Raw genomic sequence first — 22,762 nt, 5'->3', positions numbered from 1 at the left:
ACATTCATACTCCCATTATTATGGTCTATATATTACTCTATACTCTTTTGCTTGCATATATGGACTAATATAGGGCTATTTTGTTCACTTGCAATTTTAATATACGTTTTATATTTGGGGGGGGGGGGGGGGGGGGGAGGGGAGAGATGGGGAGGGGAGACCCAAAAACAATTATTATGAGCCACCTTTATTTCATGTCGAGGATGTTTCTAATTAAGTTCCATCGAAAAGTTGAATTCAATCCAGTATCCGTTCCTACACGGAGCAACCTTTGCTAATCAGTCAACAGCAAAATTAATAGTGATATATGACATTCTTTATTCAGCTAGCTAGGATAAGCAGGCTTGCACAATGCTTGCACATTGCCTTAGGATAAGATTGCTTGCACAATGCTTGCACATTGCCTTATCGGCTCACGACTATTAGTAAGCCAGTCTACTACGCATTGAGAATCACGAAGACATGAATTTTCTTCTTTCCAACAGTCCAAGTCCATCTGAGACCAACATAAAGCGCCCAGAGTTCTCCTCCCGTTGCATGGTTTGACATATAGATTTCTAAATTTGACACAATGTGAGAGCGGTATATTGGTCTTTTCTATGTGAGATTGTTAGCTATGGATGATGGATCAAACAACCTAGGTTGATTTATTTCATTATAGTCATTTACTAGCTATAGTTACAAGATATGACTTTACGTACCCAAAGTATATATTCAATTCATAGTTGTTGTGTGTTTCCTAGTAAATCAAAAAAAAAAAAAAAGGGAGATTTCTGCAAAGATGTGATCGAAGAAATGAAACATGATTCTCGTACTTGAATCTCATAGTTTAGTTCTGACCAATGGTCTCTTAATCTAACTTGCCATAGAAATATTTATAGTACAATTTACCTCTGTGACTTACACATGCTATTAAACAGGAGCATATTTTACTTAGTGAACACTCTTTCTAGAAAAGGTTTTATGTACCATATTTTATGTTGTTTGATGTGGAAAATTTATAGAAAATTAATTAATTTATAAGTAACGACTAAATATATACAAAGTGAGAGTAGAGATTATATTTTCCTTCCCTAAACAACATTAGTCGTAGGTAGAATCGAATCTAGCCATATGGAACATTCTCGTCTCGCGTGCACGGGACATATATATATTTTGCACTGTACGGGACACTTTTGATTGGCTGCCGCCGATGACTGTCGCTAAAGGCATAAAACCTCGGAAGATTCCTCTTTTAATCATGAAAGGACCCACCAAAAATGGCGATTGGCGAGTTGTTGCAGCCAGCCAGCAACGCTGGACCCGCCTTGATTTTCACTCCCTATCGTTTCTTGCCAACATTCTTTTCCAGTTTGTTCTTTCTTTAAGCAGAAAGTTCTTAAAAATTGTCCCTTTTTGGCTTCTCCGCTCTCCACCGGAAACTGCAATTCTGGTGTTTTGCTTCTGGGGTTTCCTGTTGCTGATCACTATACCATCTTTTCTTCACCATTTCTCCAATTTTGATTTAAGGGCACAGACCTCTGGCTTCTCTGATCAGGTTTTTTGAGCTGAATTTACTTAATTTCCAGTTCAAAGGTATTAAAATACATACCCATTGAAAAATTCTTGCCATTTCTTGGTTTTTGTGTTGTTTTCATTTCTGGGTAGCTGTGAACTTTCAGAAGCATAGATATAGATAGGTTTAGGGCACAGACCTCTGGCTTCTCTGATCAGGTTTCTTGAGCTCAATTTACTTAATTTCCAGTTCAAAGCTATTAAAATACATGGCCATTGAAAAATTCTTGCCATTTCTTGGTTTTTGTGTTGTTTTCATTGTTGGGTAGCTGTGAGAGGATAGATATAGATAGGTGGAAGAGACTCATCCATCCTTAACCAAAGTCAAGGGTTCGATCATTGGCTTTGGATATGGAGCAACCTTAAATTTCTAGGCCAGTTGTCCTAGCCAATAGAGGTATCTACAATCTAACGAGGGGATTAGTCACTGTGTCCGAGGGTGGAAACTTGAGCTACACCAAAAAAAATAGATATATATATATATATATAGGTATTTGTAAATTGTAATGATTTCCCTTTATTGGCTATGATTCTTGGGGATAACTGTGAAGTTTGAGAAGCATAGATATAGATAGGTATTTGTGATGATTTCCCTTTAATTGGGTGTGATTCTTGGGGAGGTTGAAGATGATAGCTTGGTAGGCAGTTAGGCACCAATGTCATTTGCTAGCTGTCTGCCAATTCTTGAGTGTGTATACTGTCTGGCCTGTGCGCGTTGGGTGTGGAAGAAGTTTAGGTATACTGCTGGGAGGGAAAGTGAGAACTGGGGGATTGCAGCTGCTAGTGAGTTCGAGCCTGTGCCGCGGTTTTGTAGATATATTCTATCTATATATGAGGATGATATCAGGAACCCAATCTGGGCTCCTCCTGGAGGATATGGTGTTGATCCAGATTGGGTGATTGTGAAGAGGAATCACGAGGATACTCGAGGGAGAGTGACGCCTTATATGGTCTACGTTGATCATCAGAATGGCGAAATAGTTGTAGCTATTAGAGGTCTTAATTTGGCGAAGGAGAGTGATTATTTTGTCTTGCTTGATGACAAGCTCGGGCAAGGTGAATTCGATGGGGGGTATGTTCATAACGGGCTGTTAAAAGCAGCGCAGTGGGTAATGGAAGCAGAAGCGAATGTTTTGAGAGAACTGGTGGTGAGATATCCTAACTACACGTTGACGTTAGCTGGGCACTCTTTAGGGGCTGGAGTTGTGGCGTTGCTGACAATGTTGGCTGTTAAGAACCGAGGAAAACTTGGAAACTTGGAGAGAAAACGGATCAGATGCTTCGCAATTGCTCCTGCAAGGTGTGTATCTCTAAATTTGGCGGTGAGATATGCAGATATCATCAATTCTGTTGTACTACAGGTAATGTGGATATCTTGAGTCTCGACATTTTTATGTTATCAGATTTACTTTTTTCTCCTTGTGATTGATATAAATGGAACCTTGAATTGCAATTATTTGGCCATATGGATGATGTCTTACCTCTGAGTACTGCTGTTGCACTATGAATAAAAACGCAAATACTGCCATCTATACTTTGTAGGAAAGGGGATGTTTTTTTACATTGAAGGGGTTATTTTGTTCTCGTGTTGCCTGTTTATCTTGAATTTCTCTCGCATTTCTCCTTACTTGGTTCAGGGTTCATGATCAAACTCTAACATGTCGTTTTCCATAAATCAATCAGGATGATTTCTTACCTCGGACTACTGTTGCACTGGAAAATGCTTTCAAGTCACTTTTCTGGTAAAAGATTGCAGGTCTTGTCTCCTTTTGGTATTATTTTGACGTTACATTTGATTTTTTGCCCATAAAAGTTGCTAATTGAGAGAAGACACGCTATTCTGAAGAATGAACATTTCATCATCTGCATAACTTTAGATTTGGCACTGTCTATTCCAGAAATTCTTGCTAATAATGATAATATTTCTTGGCTAATACCTGCAATATTCTCGACCTTCGTACTCTCACCTGCTAATAATGTTAATATTTCTATAGCTTCCCATGCTTGCTCTGCATAATGTGCTTGAAAGATACGTGCACAATGGAAGAGACGATGCTTAAAGATCCAAGGCGTCTCTATGCACCTGGTCGTCTTTATCACATTATCGTGAGAAAGCCCTTCAGGTTCGTAGATTCTATTGCTGTCAGAATTTTGAGGAATTTTCAGAATTTTGAGGAATTAAGATTGTAATGCATGTACTATGATCCCAAAGAAACCTAGAACAGTAGGGACTGGTTCAATACAAAACATGTTTAGAAGTTTAACGATTGCATTTGCACTCCCCACTCTCGCTTCTCTCCCTTGCTGCAGCTCTGCGAAAATACTGCCGATTGTAAGAACAGCCATACCTGTGGATGGGCGGTTTGAACACATTGTTCTTTCTCGGGACATGACTAGGGATCATTCCATCATTCAGATACTGACCGAGTCTCAAAGGACACTCGATGTAAGCACATTCGGATTCTTTTAGCATTACAATTCTACGAACGCTGTTTTCTGCTTTTTAGTTTGCGTTTTGAGTTTCCTCTGCTCTATACAGTCGATGCTGGAAAGAGATCAAAGCACGGATATCCCCACTCAGCAGAGGATGGTTCGGAAGGCTTCTCTCGCAAAAGAGCATATGCAGGAGCACCAGGCCGCATTACAGAGGGCAGTTGCGTTGGATGTGCCCCGAGCATACTCTCCTTCTTCGTATGGGACGTTTCGTGAATTAGAGCAAGGGGAGAATTCTGGCAAATCTCGACGGTTTTCTTTAACATTGTCGAAAACTAGAAAAGAAAGCTGGGATGATTTAGCTGGGCAGCTTCTTCCCACAGATAAACTAGTGTAGCCAATCAAAAGATTCATTTTTTATTTTATTTTTTTCATTTATAGAATTATAGATTCATTTGTGTGGTAGAGTAGGTTAGTGTCAAATGGCAAACACTATTCTTAGGACTGGTTCAGAAGTGTTTGTAATGTTTGTGGCCTGTTCATGGACCCAATCTTTGATGAATGTTTCATTTATTTGTTAAGAATGATTGATTATAAGCTAATAATATGGTGATAGCAGAGATTTCTCATTGTTCTTGGTAGTCTCTTATTTTGTGATACTCTTGTAGACATTCATTTTAGTTGTCAAAACCAAAGGAAAAGATGATCTTGTGTTGTATCTACTGTTATATCCACTTGTTCATAAACACAAACTAAGTCATACACGGTTTGCACCCCAATTACGAGGGCCTCTACCTGTCCTTACTGTAGAATTTTTGTTGAGTAAATCATAAAATATACCACCACAATCTCAAATCCTCTAAAGTGTTTGTACATTGGCATTCACAATAGACAAACAAGACAAACATCAGTAGAATTCGTACCTGCACACTGTAGCTATTAACAAAACATATTATGCGATATTCTTGTAGACATATCCACCTGTTCTTAGACAAACTAAATTATACATAGTTTGCTCTACAAATTCGGGAATTTTCACCTGCCCTTATTCTAGATCTTCAGTAGAAGAATAAATCACGAAATGTGCTTCACTAGTCTCAAGTCTTGTAAAGGAGTGTGTCATTTATGAACACTTTGCACCCATTCACAAACACCTGAAATATCATACAATTGTGACAAACTCAACACAATAAGAGACCAAATAGTGTCTTGTGGGGTCAAATTATGAGCAATAAGAGACCATACAATTAATGGAACTTTCCATTACACTAAAAGAGTACAGGGAACAAGGAAATTTCCACCTTTACATTTCACCATAAGCCTGCACCTCATTCTGTAAAATACTGCTAGTCTCACCTCTAAATAACTCTTTACAGCTTAGCATTGGGGTAAACTCCAAACAATGAAGGACTCATGTTAGTTGGAGTAAGATATGCTACTACAAGGATACACAAATAATACCTATGCTGCTAAAAGCCTAGATATGGAAATTGGGAAGTATCATTCATTCCTTTACTTGTATCAATATTTGTACTACAGTATACGACTCCATTCTACACCCAAACCCCGTTTTCTTGCAGGAAAGAACGGAGGGGATATGCGCTTGTGTTCCTCAAGCTATGCCTGTATATCAAGAACTGCCTGGCCTGAAATAGAAAAAAAAAACCGAGTTACTTAAGAAAGCTGGAGTTCAGCAGAAGGATCGATTCATGCTGTTATATATATACGTTCTATATTACATAAGTACTTGTGTTTACTGCTTATATGCTATATAATTAATCACTCTTTCCAAGCAAACAAAGAAAATGGTATCTTTACAGATCTATTACGGAGTATTTCTGAGAAGGAAACACAATGATGAAATGATTTTAACTTATTTACTCAAATCATAAACAGGGTATTTATGTTTACATGTCTTCTTTAACTTCTACTTGGTCCCCCTCACTTCAAAATTTTTCTATTTCTAGGGGAACTGGGGATAGCTCTCGGTGTTGTTTTGGGTCATAGTAGAAGGTACAAACGATTCTAGCCTCATTACCAGTCATCTCAATATTATGCAAGGGACTTTAGATGTAACAGCAGCAAGTAACATAAGGGGGATTTTAAATGTGTCATACCATGCATTTGCTTCACAAATTGCTCAAATTCCATGAAATTTTGAGCGTCCAAGAGAACAGGACTGAGCCTAAGATAGGTAAAAGAAACGAAGTGCAGCCCATCTGGATGATCCATGGGCTTGGATTTTTCCAGTAAATAGTTATAGGATGCCCTGTCATGGCAGGGAAGCGAATTCCCACCGCAAACTGGTAAACATGCGTCCCAAGCAGCATTTATCATCTGTAACATCATCCCAAAATCAGTGTGTTAAGATTGTTTTTGTTATATATAACCTCAAGATTTGCTTACACATATAGCAAACAAGTTCCTGATGAAATATGTCGCTTCCAGAGCTGGAAACTCAATATACTAGTGATCTGTATGCTTACTTGCCAATCTAAGCCTTCAGGATCTCCCATTGCCTCCACGTGCTGGTTTAATGTGCTCATCTCAGTAAATGTGAACTTCAATATAGCTCCATGTTTCTTCAACTTTGCCAAAATGGCAGCATATCCATCCCGAGTGTTCGAGTTATAATATCCAGCAGTTAATTCAGCGGCATGGCTGGTTGTCTTGTACCACCAATGAATACCTGATAGCTGCTCAGGATATATATTTTTTAAATGGCAAAGAAATTAGTTCAAGTCAAGCTAATGTAACTGGAGAAAAAAAAAAAAGAGAGAAGAGTTTAGAATTAATAGATTGTTAAAGCCACAAAGTCTATTTTATCTGAGAAAAGGACAGAAAGCACTAATGTCTAACCTTCACAGCAATGCATGTTCCTTCAAAAATTAACTTGGCCAGATAAAGCACCCTATCAACATGGTCAACCAAAATCTGGGAGTACCACTTGAGGAAAAATCTACCATGATATCCATCATAGTCACCACCATCACAGAAGAAACCAGTTTCATGTGGCCTGGAATTATAGGAACCTGCATTATCAGGTCCTCGTGCCCAAATTAAGGGCCCTCTTTCTTCAGCTGCCTTGTGCAAGCTTTTGAACAAATACTGATCATAGCACTGCAGAGGGGAAGCACATCAGATAGATGAAAATGGGACTCCTCAGAATCAGAATATGAAAAATAATTGCTGGCCTGTTATTATCTACAAAAAGAAGAAAACCTTTTGTCCAAACAGCAAAGATACTCAATATTCAAGCTTATATTCAATGCATAGTTACCTGAAATTCCCCAACACCTGGGTATCTCCAACCATGCTTTACAGGATTAGATGGGTATCTTAGTTCCCCACATGGACCTAATCCAACTTCAATCATAGAGATAACACCATCTTTAAAGAACTCATCAAATTCAGATCGGAAGCTTCTCATGTAATCATAGTAAACCTACAAATTTAAACACAGAAACCTCAACATAGTATACAAGGTTTCCACAAGGTTTACTAATAAAGACACAAAATGCTCTACAACTATGCATTATTTTTTTAAAACTAAATATTTCCGGTCCATAGAAGCTCCCCACCCTCCACCATATCTTTACCCAGGCTTTATTTTATTTTATATTTTCTTAACACTCAGAAGCACAAGAAAATCAGCCCTTGTAACAGTAACATATAAGTGTAATTTGAACAAAGTAAAACAAAGTACCTCTAAAGCAGTCCGGCCTTTGAAAATCCTTTCCTTGTCAACACCCCACGAGAGACATTCAGGGTTGCGCCTTCCTGCTCTATCTGTAAAATATATATCAGGATTGCTTCGACCGATTTCAGCTACCCAGTGAGGCAGTGGGATGCATACATCATCACCAATGTTACCTCCACATTCATGAAAAGACATCACCACCTAATTGCAGTCAAACTCATACAACTTCAGTGCACAATTATGAATAAAAACACAGGCAATAGAACAAATTTTATTGCTTTGGCATTGACTTATAGAGGCACATGGTTTTTAGAGAGAATAATTTATTGAAATCAATGTGGTAGAACTCACTAGGTGCCCATCTACCGACCTATGGGTGCCTAGGTGCCTTAGTAAAAAAATGTGGTAGAACTCAAAATGAGGTTCTACTGGAACCTCAGAATGAGGTTCTACTTGCAGAACTTCTCTTTAGAAGCCATAAGAGCTTTGGCTGAGCAACCCAGCCCAACAGAAAAATAAATAAATAAATAAAGCCAAGAAATAGAATGAACATATATTACAAAAATAAATGTCACCTGAATTTTGAGCTTGAGTTCACGCACAATTTGAAACAAGCTCTTATATCCATCCCAATTATACTCCTTTGGTCCATGAGCTTCTACTATACCCCACCAGCAATCAACCATAATTCCATCAACATTGATTGATTTCAGTATTCTTAGTTGCTTCACTACGCTATCTGGATCAACAAGCTCTGACTTTATGTTGATGATGCCCAACTGATAAAGAAGGTGCATTTAGATTTTAATACTTGGAACGACACAATCGCTAATATATTGAATAGAGCTGTAACCTAACAGCAAAGCCAACTTTAAAGAAGAAACTAAATTAAAAATAAAACAAATTCTTGATATACAAGAGGTTAGAAATTTAAAGAGATATTATTGCCCAAAATTTATTAAAAAAAAAAAAAAAAAAAAAAAAAANCAGAATATGAAAAATAATTGCTGGCCTGTTATTATCTACAAAAAGAAGAAAACCTTTTGTCCAAACAGCAAAGATACTCAATATTCAAGCTTATATTCAATGCATAGTTACCTGAAATTCCCCAACACCTGGGTATCTCCAACCATGCTTTACAGGATTAGATGGGTATCTTAGTTCCCCACATGGACCTAATCCAACTTCAATCATAGAGATAACACCATCTTTAAAGAACTCATCAAATTCAGATCGGAAGCTTCTCATGTAATCATAGTAAACCTACAAATTTAAACACAGAAACCTCAACATAGTATACAAGGTTTCCACAAGGTTTACTAATAAAGACACAAAATGCTCTACAACTATGCATTATTTTTTTAAAACTAAATATTTCCGGTCCATAGAAGCTCCCCACCCTCCACCATATCTTTACCCAGGCTTTATTTTATTTTATATTTTCTTAACACTCAGAAGCACAAGAAAATCAGCCCTTGTAACAGTAACATATAAGTGTAATTTGAACAAAGTAAAACAAAGTACCTCTAAAGCAGTCCGGCCTTTGAAAATCCTTTCCTTGTCAACACCCCACGAGAGACATTCAGGGTTGCGCCTTCCTGCTCTATCTGTAAAATATATATCAGGATTGCTTCGACCGATTTCAGCTACCCAGTGAGGCAGTGGGATGCATACATCATCACCAATGTTACCTCCACATTCATGAAAAGACATCACCACCTAATTGCAGTCAAACTCATACAACTTCAGTGCACAATTATGAATAAAAACACAGGCAATAGAACAAATTTTATTGCTTTGGCATTGACTTATAGAGGCACATGGTTTTTAGAGAGAATAATTTATTGAAATCAATGTGGTAGAACTCACTAGGTGCCCATCTACCGACCTATGGGTGCCTAGGTGCCTTAGTAAAAAAATGTGGTAGAACTCAAAATGAGGTTCTACTGGAACCTCAGAATGAGGTTCTACTTGCAGAACTTCTCTTTAGAAGCCATAAGAGCTTTGGCTGAGCAACCCAGCCCAACAGAAAAATAAATAAATAAATAAAGCCAAGAAATAGAATGAACATATATTACAAAAATAAATGTCACCTGAATTTTGAGCTTGAGTTCACGCACAATTTGAAACAAGCTCTTATATCCATCCCAATTATACTCCTTTGGTCCATGAGCTTCTACTATACCCCACCAGCAATCAACCATAATTCCATCAACATTGATTGATTTCAGTATTCTTAGTTGCTTCACTACGCTATCTGGATCAACAAGCTCTGACTTTATGTTGATGATGCCCAACTGATAAAGAAGGTGCATTTAGATTTTAATACTTGGAACGACACAATCGCTAATATATTGAATAGAGCTGTAACCTAACAGCAAAGCCAACTTTAAAGAAGAAACTAAATTAAAAATAAAACAAATTCTTGATATACAAGAGGTTAGAAATTTAAAGAGATATTATTGCCCAAAATTTATTAAAAAAAAAAAAAAAAAAAAGAAGAAGAAGAAGAAGAAGAAGAAGAAGAAGGAAATAATAAATTAAAAAGCTCACAGGTAGCATAACATAAACAGGAACATAAGGTGTGCCAGCAAAAGCATCCTCCTGTAACCTTGTGGGTACGTCAACAACCTGATAAAACTGTTCTGTAAGTATAAGCTAGAAAAATTGAACAATCTGTAGCATTTAAGTGGGCACCCTTTCACCTGCTTGTTTGAGTCCAAGGACCCTCCAAGAAATGGATCATTCTGTGTACCTCCTCCATCAGCCACCATAGACGATATCTGAGATGGACCACTCAGGGGTGCATCATAACGAGATGAAGTGGGCATAAACACACTTTTCATTTGGACTGAATTATAACCAACTGTATCTTGACAACCAGAAGAAATGGTTCTCAAGGATGCAGGTTGAGAATTTTGTGCTTGCATATATAAAGATGGAGAAGTCACAACTGGGGTAGATGGGCCAGTAGCTCTTGTGCCCTGTAGTATCAAAGGCAGAGGTTGTGGGCTGTCAATTGCTAAAATTATGACTGAGATTGTGAGTGAGATTTGAAGATCCCATTTGTCATAATTTGTGTATTAGCTGTATATATTCTTACCTAATGTAGAATAGCAATAATTAGTGTAATCAGTGTAGATATTTTCTTGTCTAAAATAGGTTGTACAACAATCATTATTTATAGGAAAGATCATCAAAGAAAGAGGTATTCAGTCATTTTCTCAAAAAATTTCATGTAGATGGTGAGAAAATTTTGCCTTGTTTGAACTTTCTTGAAACTCACTAGAAGAAAAGAAGGTGGATGCATATTCATTCATGTACTGATGTATGTTAACATTTTCAAAGGGGAAAGTTTTGCCCAAAAATAAGGTCAAGTTAAGCCAAGTTTTCTAAACATTTCACTGTGTTTATCCAGATTTCATGATGAAGGAATGACAGATACCTGTGGATGTGACCCGGATGGAAAGGTTGTTCCATCTTGAAGAACAACATAACCTGCTTCCCTTGCCAATGCAGAAATGACCTCATTGATATCAGCCCTGGCTCTAAGATTATAGTTACCATACTTTCTAAGGCCAGCCAAGATCTTTGCAGTAATTGCCCTTCGATGTCTCTCCCTTAGCTTTGTTCTTTCCTTCTCTTCTAGTGGCCTAGACCTACGAGATCCTCCTTGAGGGGTTGGCTGCTCCTGAAATTGCTGATGATGCAAGAACCTATGGCTGCTGTTGTTAGATGCAACCCCCCCATCAATGCCTGCAGTTGCTGGAGCAGATAAGCTCTTTTCTTCCTCTTCTTCTTCTTCATCCTCATCATCTTCCTCTTTCACATCCATCCCCATTTCTTCATCTTCTTCATTGGTGCTATATCTATGCATCTCTGCAGCCATATTCTACCTCCAGTTATGTCTCCCTCCCTCCCCAAAGAGTCACATGCACATCTCAATATAATCTTGATAAACTATTTAAGTCATGCTCAAATCTCCCAGCATCATGCATAGTTAGCAAATCTCGAGACAGACTCCAGATACATGGCTGAACCACAGCTGCTAATTTCCTTAATTAAAATAAATAAATAGAAAATCAAATAACGGTACTAACTCCATCAAAGCAGTTATGCACTTTTAAGAATAACTTTCTATCAAGGTTGGACCTCATGCAGCAATGCTCTCTGAAACAGATAAAGTGCTCCAAATTGTACCAATAAATTAGAGCCAAGTCTCAACTACTATCAAGAGAAAAAAATGAACTGCTACTACTAATATACATCTTCATTCACTCATGTACAATTATCAATCTTTTCCAGTACAAATTAGAAGAAGAGCTAAAACTATTCAAAAAGAACCATAACATTGAAACGAAGTAAAAAAATACAAATAAAAATAAAAAAAGAGCACCAATTCTTTTTGAATAATCACTAAGATTTCAGCTTTATCCAAAAGCACAAGCTTTTTGCCCTTATCACCTTAACATGCGTAGATTGACATCGCTCACGGCGTCTCAATTCAACAAGCCAGATCCAAAGAGCAGGGAAGGGGGAATATTCCGGCAATTGACCTTGAAAGAGAAGAAGAAAAAGCACCGGCAGAGCTCCGTCAAGTGCAATTGAAAAGGGCGGGTTCTTTTACAGGTCCTTGGAGGTTTCCGGCGAAGACCCGGCGGTGCAGCGGTGGTGCACGGCGAGGATGTGGAAGGGATAGGGTTTTCACTTTTCACGCGTGTGGGAGAACTCAAGCGTGCGTAGATATGCCCTGGCACGGATGAGAGGCGCTTGAGACTCGCGACTTATCGTCGGGCGTGCGACTCACACGTTTTGCACGTGGCAGCTAAAGAGGATCACAGATTTGTGCACTTCCCCTAATTTGGGGACACTCAAGAAATGTGATTTCACAATTCAACTTCATACCAAACTTGTGCACTTAAAATGACCAAATTTACGATTTTATGTTTTGATAAATTCTACAACATCATATAATAACCAAAGTGCTATAGTTAATTTCCCCTTAGGATAAAAAAAAAAGAAGAAGTGATGTTTGTTGATGCAAGTGATACCCTTCATTAAAGTGCTATCTAAATTGATTTTTTTCTTGTGCCGAAAGACATCAAGCGAATGCGTACTTTTATTGGATACTAAAGAAGAAAATGAAATGACAACAAAAACGTAAGAAACATTATAAAAATCTAGATTTCGTGACACCTATTAAATCACAACAAAAGCTGTAGTCCCAAGGTGCTATTTTGTGTCAAAAGACATAAAGCAAACACATATTTGGATATTCTTAGTGGCAAATAAAATATAACAGGAATGAAAATGGCATTTAGAATGCAGCTTTTGCTTTTGCTGCACAAGTACACTTTGTATATTTTATCATACAAAGTGTACCTTTCAATTGCAGAGTATCTGAGCCATAGCCAAACACAAGAACAATAGAATCATGTATTTGTTTTAATAGTTTCTGTACTCTTCAAAGTTACGATAAATAACCAAGCAAAAGGGTAATGGATGCTTCACTTCCTTTTTAGCTGAATTCTCATGGCTGGTGCATATCTTTTACTTCAGGTTAAAGTTCTTCCAAACACCTACTCATCTGCCACTAGGGACTGGAGCTAATCTGGCACGTGAGCTTTTAAAGATCTCATTCTTGTTTTTCTTAATCTTCTGATAAGAATAGTTCACTTTTCCTAACCTCTCCTAAATTTCAGATACAATTTCTAATTGAACAAGGGTTCCCCTGCATCACAACAATGATCAATCTCAGCTCCTTACTACATTATGGAAGGGTCACATTTGTGTAGGGAAAAGCATATATATTGAAGTCATGGAAGAAAGTGTCTTACCATGCATTCTCTTTAGAAATCGCTCAAACTCGAGGAAGTTATGATTCTCGATGAGAATTGGGCTTAGCCTGAGGTAGGTAAAAGCGGACAAATGTCTTCCATCTGGATCATTCCAGGGCTTGGCATTTTCCAGAATCTTGTTATAACCTGCTCTATCATATGAAGGAAGTGCGTTCTCACTGGCAACTGGTATGTTTACATCCCATGCAGCGTTTAACACCTGAAATAGGTAAAAATGCTTAAACACATGATCCATAAATTTAATTATTTAATAACTATGAGTAATAGTGTAAGCTAGCAAGGTGCGCTTTTAGTTCCATTCTAACTATTGGTATGATCCACGTTTGAATCATTGCCATGGAAACATCATGGTTCAACCTCAAACAGAAAAAAGAAGAAACAATATGGCAATATGCATCATCAGTAGAAATGGACTCTCGATTAACTGGAACTTGGATATGATAAATCGATGCACAAATGATAAGGTACCTTAACCAACTATGGGACAGCTGGACAGCCGGACAGCCAAAGTAAAACCACAAATGACAAATTCTGTAAGTAAATAATGTATGATTTCACAGTTACCTGCCAAACTAACCCCTCAGGATCAGCCAATGCTTCTGGAAAGTCCTCATTCTGGTTAACTGTGCGCAACTCAACACATGTGAAGTTCAGAGCAGTTTCATGCTTCTTTAACATTGATACAATTGGAGCATACCCATCACAATTGCATGGGTTGTAAAACCCAGCAGTCAACTCAGCTGCATGGCTAGCTGTCTTGTACCACCAATGAATACCTGATACCTGCTCACCAATCATGATTCACCCAAACTAGTTTTCAATCAGTTGAAACAGAAGTGTCACCATAATCTTGTTTTTTTTAAGCATCTTCAAACTATAGTTACCTTTGCAGCAATTGAAGTGCCTTCGAAGGCCAAATTTGCCAGGGAAAGTACTCGATCACCATGATCAACCAAAACTTGACTATACCATTTTAGAAAAAATCTGCCATAGTAGCTATCATAGTCACCTCCATCACGAAAGAACCCAGTTTCGTGGGGGCTGGAGTTATAGGAACCTGCATTATCAGGACCCCTACCCCAAAATGAGTGACCCCTTACCTCTGCAGCTCTTCTCAGATTCTTCATCAAGTACTTATCATAGCACTGTATGGAGTAGGGAAAAAATTTAGAGCACAAGAAGGTGCCAAGTGTAACAATATTACATATAAATAGCAAAGTAGGTTGGACAATCTGAAATAGAACTCAGAGATTATAAGAGGTCCAATTTGTGGTCACAAACTTACCTGAAATTCACCAATGCCAGGATATCTCCAACTGTGTTTGGCTGGGTAAGAAGGATATCTCAACTCCCCACATGGCCCCAGTCCAATTTCAATTTCAGAGATGACTCGATCCACAAAGAACTCATCAAACTCTATACGGAAGCTTCTCATGTAGTCAAAATAAGCCTACATTTTTTTAGAATTTTTTTTGAAGTCAATCAAAAGATTACACAGAAGTTACAACTTCACTTTCTATTTCATTTCTCTCCTCTCCCATTATCAAACAAATTTAATAAATTTGATATTTATATTTGATAAAATTGTAAAGAATTAGAAGAAGGTAGAGAGAGATAAAATAGAAAAAAGAACAAAAGGAAGGTGAAAAAAACACTAAAAAATTAATATATTTTTTAAATACCAAAGTTGTCCTTATCTATTTGTAGATAATTTGGTTAGGAATGACATTAGGAACTAATTGAAACCGATGTCATACTTTTAGTTCCAAATTGCAAATATTAAAACACAGGATAAATTTGAAACTTAGTTTAAACATCCAGGATGACAAATGAAATTTACTCTATTGTATGGTAATTCTCTGCATAATGACAAAATCAACTTAAATTTTGGCATTAGTAATAAAAGGACTAACAAAAGCACCCACTTAGTGTACATTTGAAACGTTTAAAAACAAATCTGAATATTTAGTACCTCAACAGCAGTTCGGCCTCTTAGAACTCGCTCCTTGTCAATTCCCCAAGTGAGGCATTCATGATTTCTTCTTCCCTCTCTATCTGTGAAATATATGTCAGGATTTCTATGGCCAATCTCTGTGACCCACTCTGGAAGGGGAATGTAGACGTCATCACCTACATTCCCACCGCATTCATGAAATGACATGACCACCTGCAAGTATATCTCCAAAATAAATTAATGGATAGAAATGGAATTAATTCAAAATTGAGTTGCTAGAAATTGATAAGAACCATAAGAAAAATAAATAACCCTAAACAAACATAAAAATCATGCTAAGAATTTTACTTGTCATATGCTACTTGCCTGTAGTTTAAGCTTCAGATCACGGACAATTTCAAAAAGTCTCTTATAACCACTCCAATTATATTGTTGTGGAGCATGTGCCTCTACTATACCCCACCAGCAGTCCACCATAACACCGTCAATGTTTATTGATTTCAATATCCGTAGGTGCTCTATCAGAGTGTCAGGGTCCACAAGCCTGCATTGCATGTCAATGACACCCAACTGTCCCAACAGAAGCAATATGTTTGACTAGTTAGAAGTATATATGCTTCTCTCACCGGTGGGAATATATCAATAACATGGAAATAGAAGGTTGTGTGGAAAAGGACGAAACACCACTCACAGGTAGCATGACATACACAGGAACATAGGGGGTGCCAGTAAAGTCTCGCTCCTGCACCTTTGGTGAAGCATTAGCACCCTGTAGGTAGGAAAATCTACTACTGGGTTAAATCTGCATAGGAAATATCTCCCAAAGAAGTTACATAGCTTTTTCAAAAAGTAAAATGAATCATAAAAGCATCAGAAGAGATCAAACTTCTGCATTGTTATTGTTTGGATAAATAAGGTAAAGTTACTTAATGTACCAAGAAGAAGCTGTAAAAGCTCCAAAGCATACAGCAAGCCTCCGAAAAATCAACCCAAGAATCTATACTTTATTTTGATGGAAGATTCAAAATTTTGGAAGAAAGCATGATGCTATATTGCTATGTCAAGTGAAAAGATTCAGAGATAGGCTAGCTGGTAAATGTTAGAAACTGTTTGGATACTTATCATAGAGCTATAAATGGCTACATCATGCAAGCCTATTTTCCATAAGGCCTTTTTATCTCTTATTTTTCTGGCCATATTAGCAGAGACCTAAAAATTTTCTTTACTTCTAAATGTTTGCAGCAAGTTTAAGCCCTGTGAACATGAGAAACAATACAGCTTTCATTTGCAGAAGATTACTGCATACGACAATTTTGCCTTACGTTTGTGATATTACACCATGTACTGTTAATATATGCATTAGAAATTTAGAATCTCACCATGCAGCTAACTATGCTGACTACACTGATTAGTATCCTGACAATTTAGGAAAACGAAACAACAACAAATTCAGCTATACTCGAAAAAAAACAAGAAGCAAAAATGAAAGAGCACTCTTGATAAGACATGAAAATCATAATAAATAGAACACGATTACCTCCTTGCCAACCGAATTATCACCATCACAGAAGGAATGGACCTCAATTCTCTCTCCTCTATCCCTGACCACCGCTGCAGGCCAACTCCCAGTCCGAGCCCAAGTTCCGGCACTCGAATCCACGAAAACGCCCCTCCATCTCCGCGAGCAGTGTGAGGACTTCACGGCGAGCTCAGAAGAAAGCGGAAATGACGGAAACCGCCGAGGCGCGGCCAAGCTAGCCGTGATCGTCGGCTTCAAGCTCTGGAACAACTCTGCCGACGGAGCTACGATCGCCATTTCATCTCAATTCTCTGCGGTGTACGTACATTCGTGCGTTATATACGTATTTTGCATCGAATCCGTATAGTGAGAGCAGATGGCGGGTCAAGAGAACCCGAAAAAGGCGAGTTGAGGGATCCGAGGATCGATTTTACAGTTGCAAACAAACTTTAGCGCGGGCTTAACGACATTAGCATCCGCTTTTTGGCGTTTTACAGTTAATGAGTTATGAGTAGCTATCTCCTTTCGTGTTAGACACGAGATATACAATTGGGTCTCTATAACCTTGTTTTCGGCTCCAATTACTCCGTTATGGCCCAACTATTTCCTTAAGGCCCATATACTATGCATCCCATTGTTATCAATCGTTATACCCTGCACCACGGTGCACATAGCAATGTGCACCACTAACGTAAAACGACGTCGTTTTGGTGTTAGTGGACGCGGACGCGAATGACTCCAGAGAATTCATTATCTATAATACACATGATCATTATCTATAATACACAGAACGTTTGCCTAGAATACACAGAATGTTTGCCCAAAATACACAGAATATTAACATAAAATACATAGATGTTAGTGGACGCGAATGACTCCAGGGAATTCATTATCTATAATACACATAATCATTATATAGAATACACAGAATGTTTGCCTAGAATACACAGAATGTTTGCCCAGAATACACAGAATATTGACANAATCTACTACTGGGTTAAATCTGCATAGGAAATATCTCCCAAAGAAGTTACATAGCTTTTTCAAAAAGTAAAATGAATCATAAAAGCATCAGAAGAGATCAAACTTCTGCATTGTTATTGTTTGGATAAATAAGGTAAAGTTACTTAATGTACCAAGAAGAAGCTGTAAAAGCTCCAAAGCATACAGCAAGCCTCCGAAAAATCAACCCAAGAATCTATACTTTATTTTGATGGAAGATTCAAAATTTTGGAAGAAAGCATGATGCTATATTGCTATGTCAAGTGAAAAGATTCAGAGATAGGCTAGCTGGTAAATGTTAGAAACTGTTTGGATACTTATCATAGAGCTATAAATGGCTACATCATGCAAGCCTATTTTCCATAAGGCCTTTTTATCTCTTATTTTTCTGGCCATATTAGCAGAGACCTAAAAATTTTCTTTACTTCTAAATGTTTGCAGCAAGTTTAAGCCCTGTGAACATGAGAAACAATACAGCTTTCATTTGCAGAAGATTACTGCATACGACAATTTTGCCTTACGTTTGTGATATTACACCATGTACTGTTAATATATGCATTAGAAATTTAGAATCTCACCATGCAGCTAACTATGCTGACTACACTGATTAGTATCCTGACAATTTAGGAAAACGAAACAACAACAAATTCAGCTATACTCGAAAAAAAACAAGAAGCAAAAATGAAAGAGCACTCTTGATAAGACATGAAAATCATAATAAATAGAACACGATTACCTCCTTGCCAACCGAATTATCACCATCACAGAAGGAATGGACCTCAATTCTCTCTCCTCTATCCCTGACCACCGCTGCAGGCCAACTCCCAGTCCGAGCCCAAGTTCCGGCACTCGAATCCACGAAAACGCCCCTCCATCTCCGCGAGCAGTGTGAGGACTTCACGGCGAGCTCAGAAGAAAGCGGAAATGACGGAAACCGCCGAGGCGCGGCCAAGCTAGCCGTGATCGTCGGCTTCAAGCTCTGGAACAACTCTGCCGACGGAGCTACGATCGCCATTTCATCTCAATTCTCTGCGGTGTACGTACATTCGTGCGTTATATACGTATTTTGCATCGAATCCGTATAGTGAGAGCAGATGGCGGGTCAAGAGAACCCGAAAAAGGCGAGTTGAGGGATCCGAGGATCGATTTTACAGTTGCAAACAAACTTTAGCGCGGGCTTAACGACATTAGCATCCGCTTTTTGGCGTTTTACAGTTAATGAGTTATGAGTAGCTATCTCCTTTCGTGTTAGACACGAGATATACAATTGGGTCTCTATAACCTTGTTTTCGGCTCCAATTACTCCGTTATGGCCCAACTATTTCCTTAAGGCCCATATACTATGCATCCCATTGTTATCAATCGTTATACCCTGCACCACGGTGCACATAGCAATGTGCACCACTAACGTAAAACGACGTCGTTTTGGTGTTAGTGGACGCGGACGCGAATGACTCCAGAGAATTCATTATCTATAATACACATGATCATTATCTATAATACACAGAACGTTTGCCTAGAATACACAGAATGTTTGCCCAAAATACACAGAATATTAACATAAAATACATAGATGTTAGTGGACGCGAATGACTCCAGGGAATTCATTATCTATAATACACATAATCATTATATAGAATACACAGAATGTTTGCCTAGAATACAGAGAATGTTTGCCCAGAATACACAGAATATTAACATAAAATACATAGATGTTAGTGGACGCGAATGACTCCAGGGAATTCATTATCTAAAATACACATAATCATTATATAGAATACACAGAATGTTTGCCTAGAATACAGAGAATGTTTGCCCAGAATACACAGAATATTAACATAAAATACATAGATGTTAGTGGACGCGAATGACTCCAGGGAATTCATTATCTAAAATACACATAATCATTATATAGAATACACAGAATGTTTGCCTAGAATACAGAGAATGTTTGCCCAGAATACACAGAATATTAACATAAAATACATAGATGTTAGTGGACGCGAATGACTCCAGGGAATTCATTATCTAAAATACACATAATCATTATATAGAATACACAGAATGTTTGCCTAGAATACAGAGAATGTTTGCCCAGAATACACAGAATATTAACATAAAATACATAGATGTTAGTGGACGCGAATGACTCCAGGGAATTCATTATCTAAAATACACATAATCATTATATAGAATACACAGAATGTTTGCCTAGAATACAGAGAATGTTTGCCCAGAATACACAGAATATTAACATAAAATACATAGATGTTAGTGGACGCGAATGACTCCAGGGAATTCATTATCTAAAATACACATAATCATTATATAGAATACACAGAATGTTTGCCTAGAATACAGAGAATGTTTGCCCAGAATACACAGAATATTAACATAAAATACATAGATGTTAGTGGACGCGAATGACTCCAGGGAATTCATTATCTAAAATACACATAATCATTATATAGAATACACAGAATGTTTGCCTAGAATACAGAGAATGTTTGCCCAGAATACACAGAATATTAACATAAAATACATAGATGTTAGTGGACGCGAATGACTCCAGGGAATTCATTATCTAAAATACACATAATCATTATATAGAATACACAGAATGTTTGCCTAGAATACAGAGAATGTTTGCCCAGAATACACAGAATATTAACATAAAATACATAGATGTTAGTGGACGCGAATGACTCCAGGGAATTCATTATCTAAAATACACATAATCATTATATAGAATACACAGAATGTTTGCCTAGAATACACAGAATGTTTGCCCAGAATACACAGAATATTGACACAAAATACACAGAACTCATCCTCCTAACATTCGAATGCACAAACACATCACAGCCTGTGTTAATAACATGAATACACAGAATATTGACACAAAATACACAGAACTCATCCTCATAAACATTCGAATGCACAAACACATCACAACATGTGTTACTAACATGAATACACGTAACGGTTGCGTAGAATACACAGAATAGTTGCCTAGAATACACAGAATATTAACATAAATACAGAGACCGGGCGAAACGGGAAACGTGATTTCCAAAAAAACGGACGATTAGTTTACAATGCTCAAAACGACGTCGTTTAGGTACGTGGTGCATGGTATAATTTGCCCATTGTTATACCATGGACAATGGTTCATATTACATTGTGAACGCTGATACAAAAATTCTGTGTACTTTCAGTTAACACATCCTATACCTATTGCATTGTAACAGGGTTCAGTAGTACTAAAAAAAAATAAAAATACAACATACTAAAAATGAATATTTATTAGGGTTTATCTTAATACCCTTCCTTCATCTATGGAACAATAATTAAGAATCAAATTTCAACTTTTTGAAACGTTTATTATCATTATTATTTTCAAAAAAGAATTTATAATTTTTGACTACATGCAATGTTCGGTTTGGAGATACATTGAGAATGAGATTTATTACAAATAGTAACGTTTCATTATGTGTAGGTTTTCATTATTGATTGCTTACCATCCATGTGTATATATGTTATATATACACTAATGTTCATACAAATTCACATCATTATTACATGCATGCTACCTAAAAGCCTTTGGAAGCGTTATTGAATCAATGCTTTTTTACTTAATGATATGACATGAAGGGTGGTATCCTAGAAGTAATCCTTGCTAATGCTCATGGCATTGGCCACAAAATTGGTAAAATCCTATATGTTCTTTTCACAAGTCAACTCTTTTTTATTATTTGAATAAAAAATATATACCACCGAGAGAGTATTGGCAAGAATTAAACTCGAGATTTTTTAGTATGAGAATCATATCCAACCTACTCGATCATCATGACCTTACTCCTCCATTATGCTCAGTAGCTTTATCAACCAACTTATCAACTGTACTATTTTGGTCTCAATATAAAAATTTTGTTAATTAGTTTATATTTTAATTTTCTTTTCATTGAAATTATTTGCAGGGAAAAGAAACTATTATGTCACTGTTGAATGTGGATCTCAGATATATAGAAGCAAAACCTCCAGAGGTGAATTTCTATATATTTTCTCATTAAAATTAATTTTTTTCTTTGAATTAATTTAATTTTAATATTACTATAATAATGTTTAAAAAAATGATGAGTGCAGGGAAACCAAAAGAGATTTGCTGGAATGAGAAATTTACATTTGAATTACCAGACACAGACTTGGAGAAACATTACTATTTAAAATTAAAACTCATGCATGAGGAGGTTTTTACAGATGTTTTTGTGGGCCAGACAATGTAAAAAAAAAAACATTTAAAATAAATTTCTACTCTTTTTTTTAAACTTTATTTTTATTATTATTAGAAATAAAGGCTTATTATTATTATTATTATTTCAGAATATGTCAATATTCTGTGTATTTTGGGCAAACATTCTGTGTATTCTAGGCAAACGTTCTGTGTATTATAGATAATGATTATGTGTATTATAGATAATGAATTCTCTGGAGTCATTCGCGTCCGCGTCCACTAACACCAAAACGACGTCGTTTTACGTTAGTGGTGCACATTGCTATGTGCACCGTGGTGCAGGGTATAACGATTGATAACAATGGGATGCATAGTATATGGGCCTTAAGGAAATAGTTGGGCCATAACGGAGTAATTGGAGCCGAAAACAAGGTTATAGAGACCCAATTGTATATCTCGTGTCTAACACTGATAATCTCGTGTCTAACACGAAAGGAGATAGCTACTC

General features: G+C 37.2%; 3 protein-coding genes across 6 annotated transcripts; 1 reads left to right on the top strand and 2 right to left on the bottom strand.

The window, feature by feature from the left end:
- The first annotated feature begins 1,284 nt into the window (after nt 1–1,284).
- Nucleotides 1,285–4,616, top strand: LOC116015248. The gene is made up of 5 exons (XM_031255279.1): nt 1,285–2,915; nt 3,238–3,296; nt 3,549–3,677; nt 3,865–4,000; nt 4,094–4,616. Exons 1-5 carry the CDS (start codon nt 2,211–2,213, stop codon nt 4,382–4,384), a joined length of 1,320 nt encoding a protein of 439 aa, XP_031111139.1. The 5' UTR covers nt 1,285–2,210; the 3' UTR covers nt 4,385–4,616.
- Nucleotides 4,617–5,084: 468 nt separating this feature from the next.
- LOC116017505 (beta-amylase 7-like) lies at nt 5,085–12,520 on the bottom strand. The gene is given in 13 exon segments (XM_031258111.1): nt 5,085–5,141; nt 5,504–5,611; nt 5,614–5,633; nt 6,105–6,324; nt 6,474–6,683; nt 6,847–7,107; nt 8,786–8,950; nt 9,212–9,406; nt 9,781–9,984; nt 10,241–10,318; nt 10,393–10,671; nt 11,133–11,743; nt 12,152–12,520. Coding segments are annotated over 12 exon segments (2,241 nt in total). The 5' UTR covers nt 11,577–11,743; nt 12,152–12,520.
- A 386-nt stretch (nt 12,521–12,906) lies between these two features.
- Nucleotides 12,907–19,220, bottom strand: LOC116017078 (beta-amylase 2, chloroplastic-like). 4 transcript variants are annotated; one of them, XM_031257603.1, is made up of 10 exons: nt 18,757–18,931; nt 16,879–16,915; nt 16,191–16,268; nt 15,866–16,069; nt 15,518–15,712; nt 14,831–14,995; nt 14,430–14,690; nt 14,110–14,328; nt 13,525–13,744; nt 12,907–13,418 (listed from the first exon to the last, which is right to left on the bottom strand). In XM_031257603.1, exons 1-10 carry the CDS (start codon nt 18,780–18,782, stop codon nt 13,399–13,401), a joined length of 1,425 nt encoding a protein of 474 aa, XP_031113463.1. In that variant the 5' UTR covers nt 18,783–18,931; the 3' UTR covers nt 12,907–13,398. The 4 variants fall into 4 exon arrangements, with proteins under 4 accessions (XP_031113463.1, XP_031113462.1, XP_031113461.1 ...); XM_031257602.1 differs by lacking the exon at nt 18,757–18,931 and adding an exon at nt 17,037–17,196; XM_031257601.1 differs by lacking the exon at nt 16,879–16,915 and having other exon boundaries at nt 18,757–19,220.
- Between the last annotated feature and the right edge of the window lie 3,542 nt (nt 19,221–22,762).

The sequence above is a fragment of the Ipomoea triloba genome, chromosome 4 (assembly GCF_003576645.1).
Source record: "Ipomoea triloba cultivar NCNSP0323 chromosome 4, ASM357664v1".
Lineage (NCBI taxonomy): Eukaryota > Viridiplantae > Streptophyta > Magnoliopsida > Solanales > Convolvulaceae > Ipomoea > Ipomoea triloba.
This window is presented reverse-complemented; position numbering and strand designations above follow the sequence as displayed.

What these genes read in the sequence shown, in the direction of transcription:
- LOC116015248 (XM_031255279.1), top strand. Translation starts at nt 2,211, where the DNA reads ATGTCATTTGCTAGCTGTCTGCCAATTCTTGAGTGTGTATACTGTCTG. An exon ending in GCTTTCAAGTCACTTTTCTG is followed by an intron (nt 3,297 to 3,548) that starts GTAAAAGATTGC and finishes ATATTTCTATAG; the next exon opens with CTTCCCATGCTTGCTCTGCA. An exon ending in ATCGTGAGAAAGCCCTTCAG is followed by an intron (nt 3,678 to 3,864) that starts GTTCGTAGATTC and finishes CCCTTGCTGCAG; the next exon opens with CTCTGCGAAAATACTGCCGA.
- LOC116017078 (XM_031257601.1), bottom strand. Translation starts at nt 19,035, where the DNA reads ATGGCGATCGTAGCTCCGTCGGCAGAGTTGTTCCAGAGCTTGAAGCCG. An exon ending in CTGAGGGGTTAGTTTGGCAG is followed by an intron (nt 13,745 to 14,109) that starts GTAACTGTGAAA and finishes TACCTATTTCAG; the next exon opens with GTGTTAAACGCTGCATGGGA. An exon ending in ATTTCTAAAGAGAATGCATG is followed by an intron (nt 13,419 to 13,524) that starts GTAAGACACTTT and finishes GTTGTGATGCAG; the next exon opens with GGGAACCCTTGTTCAATTAG.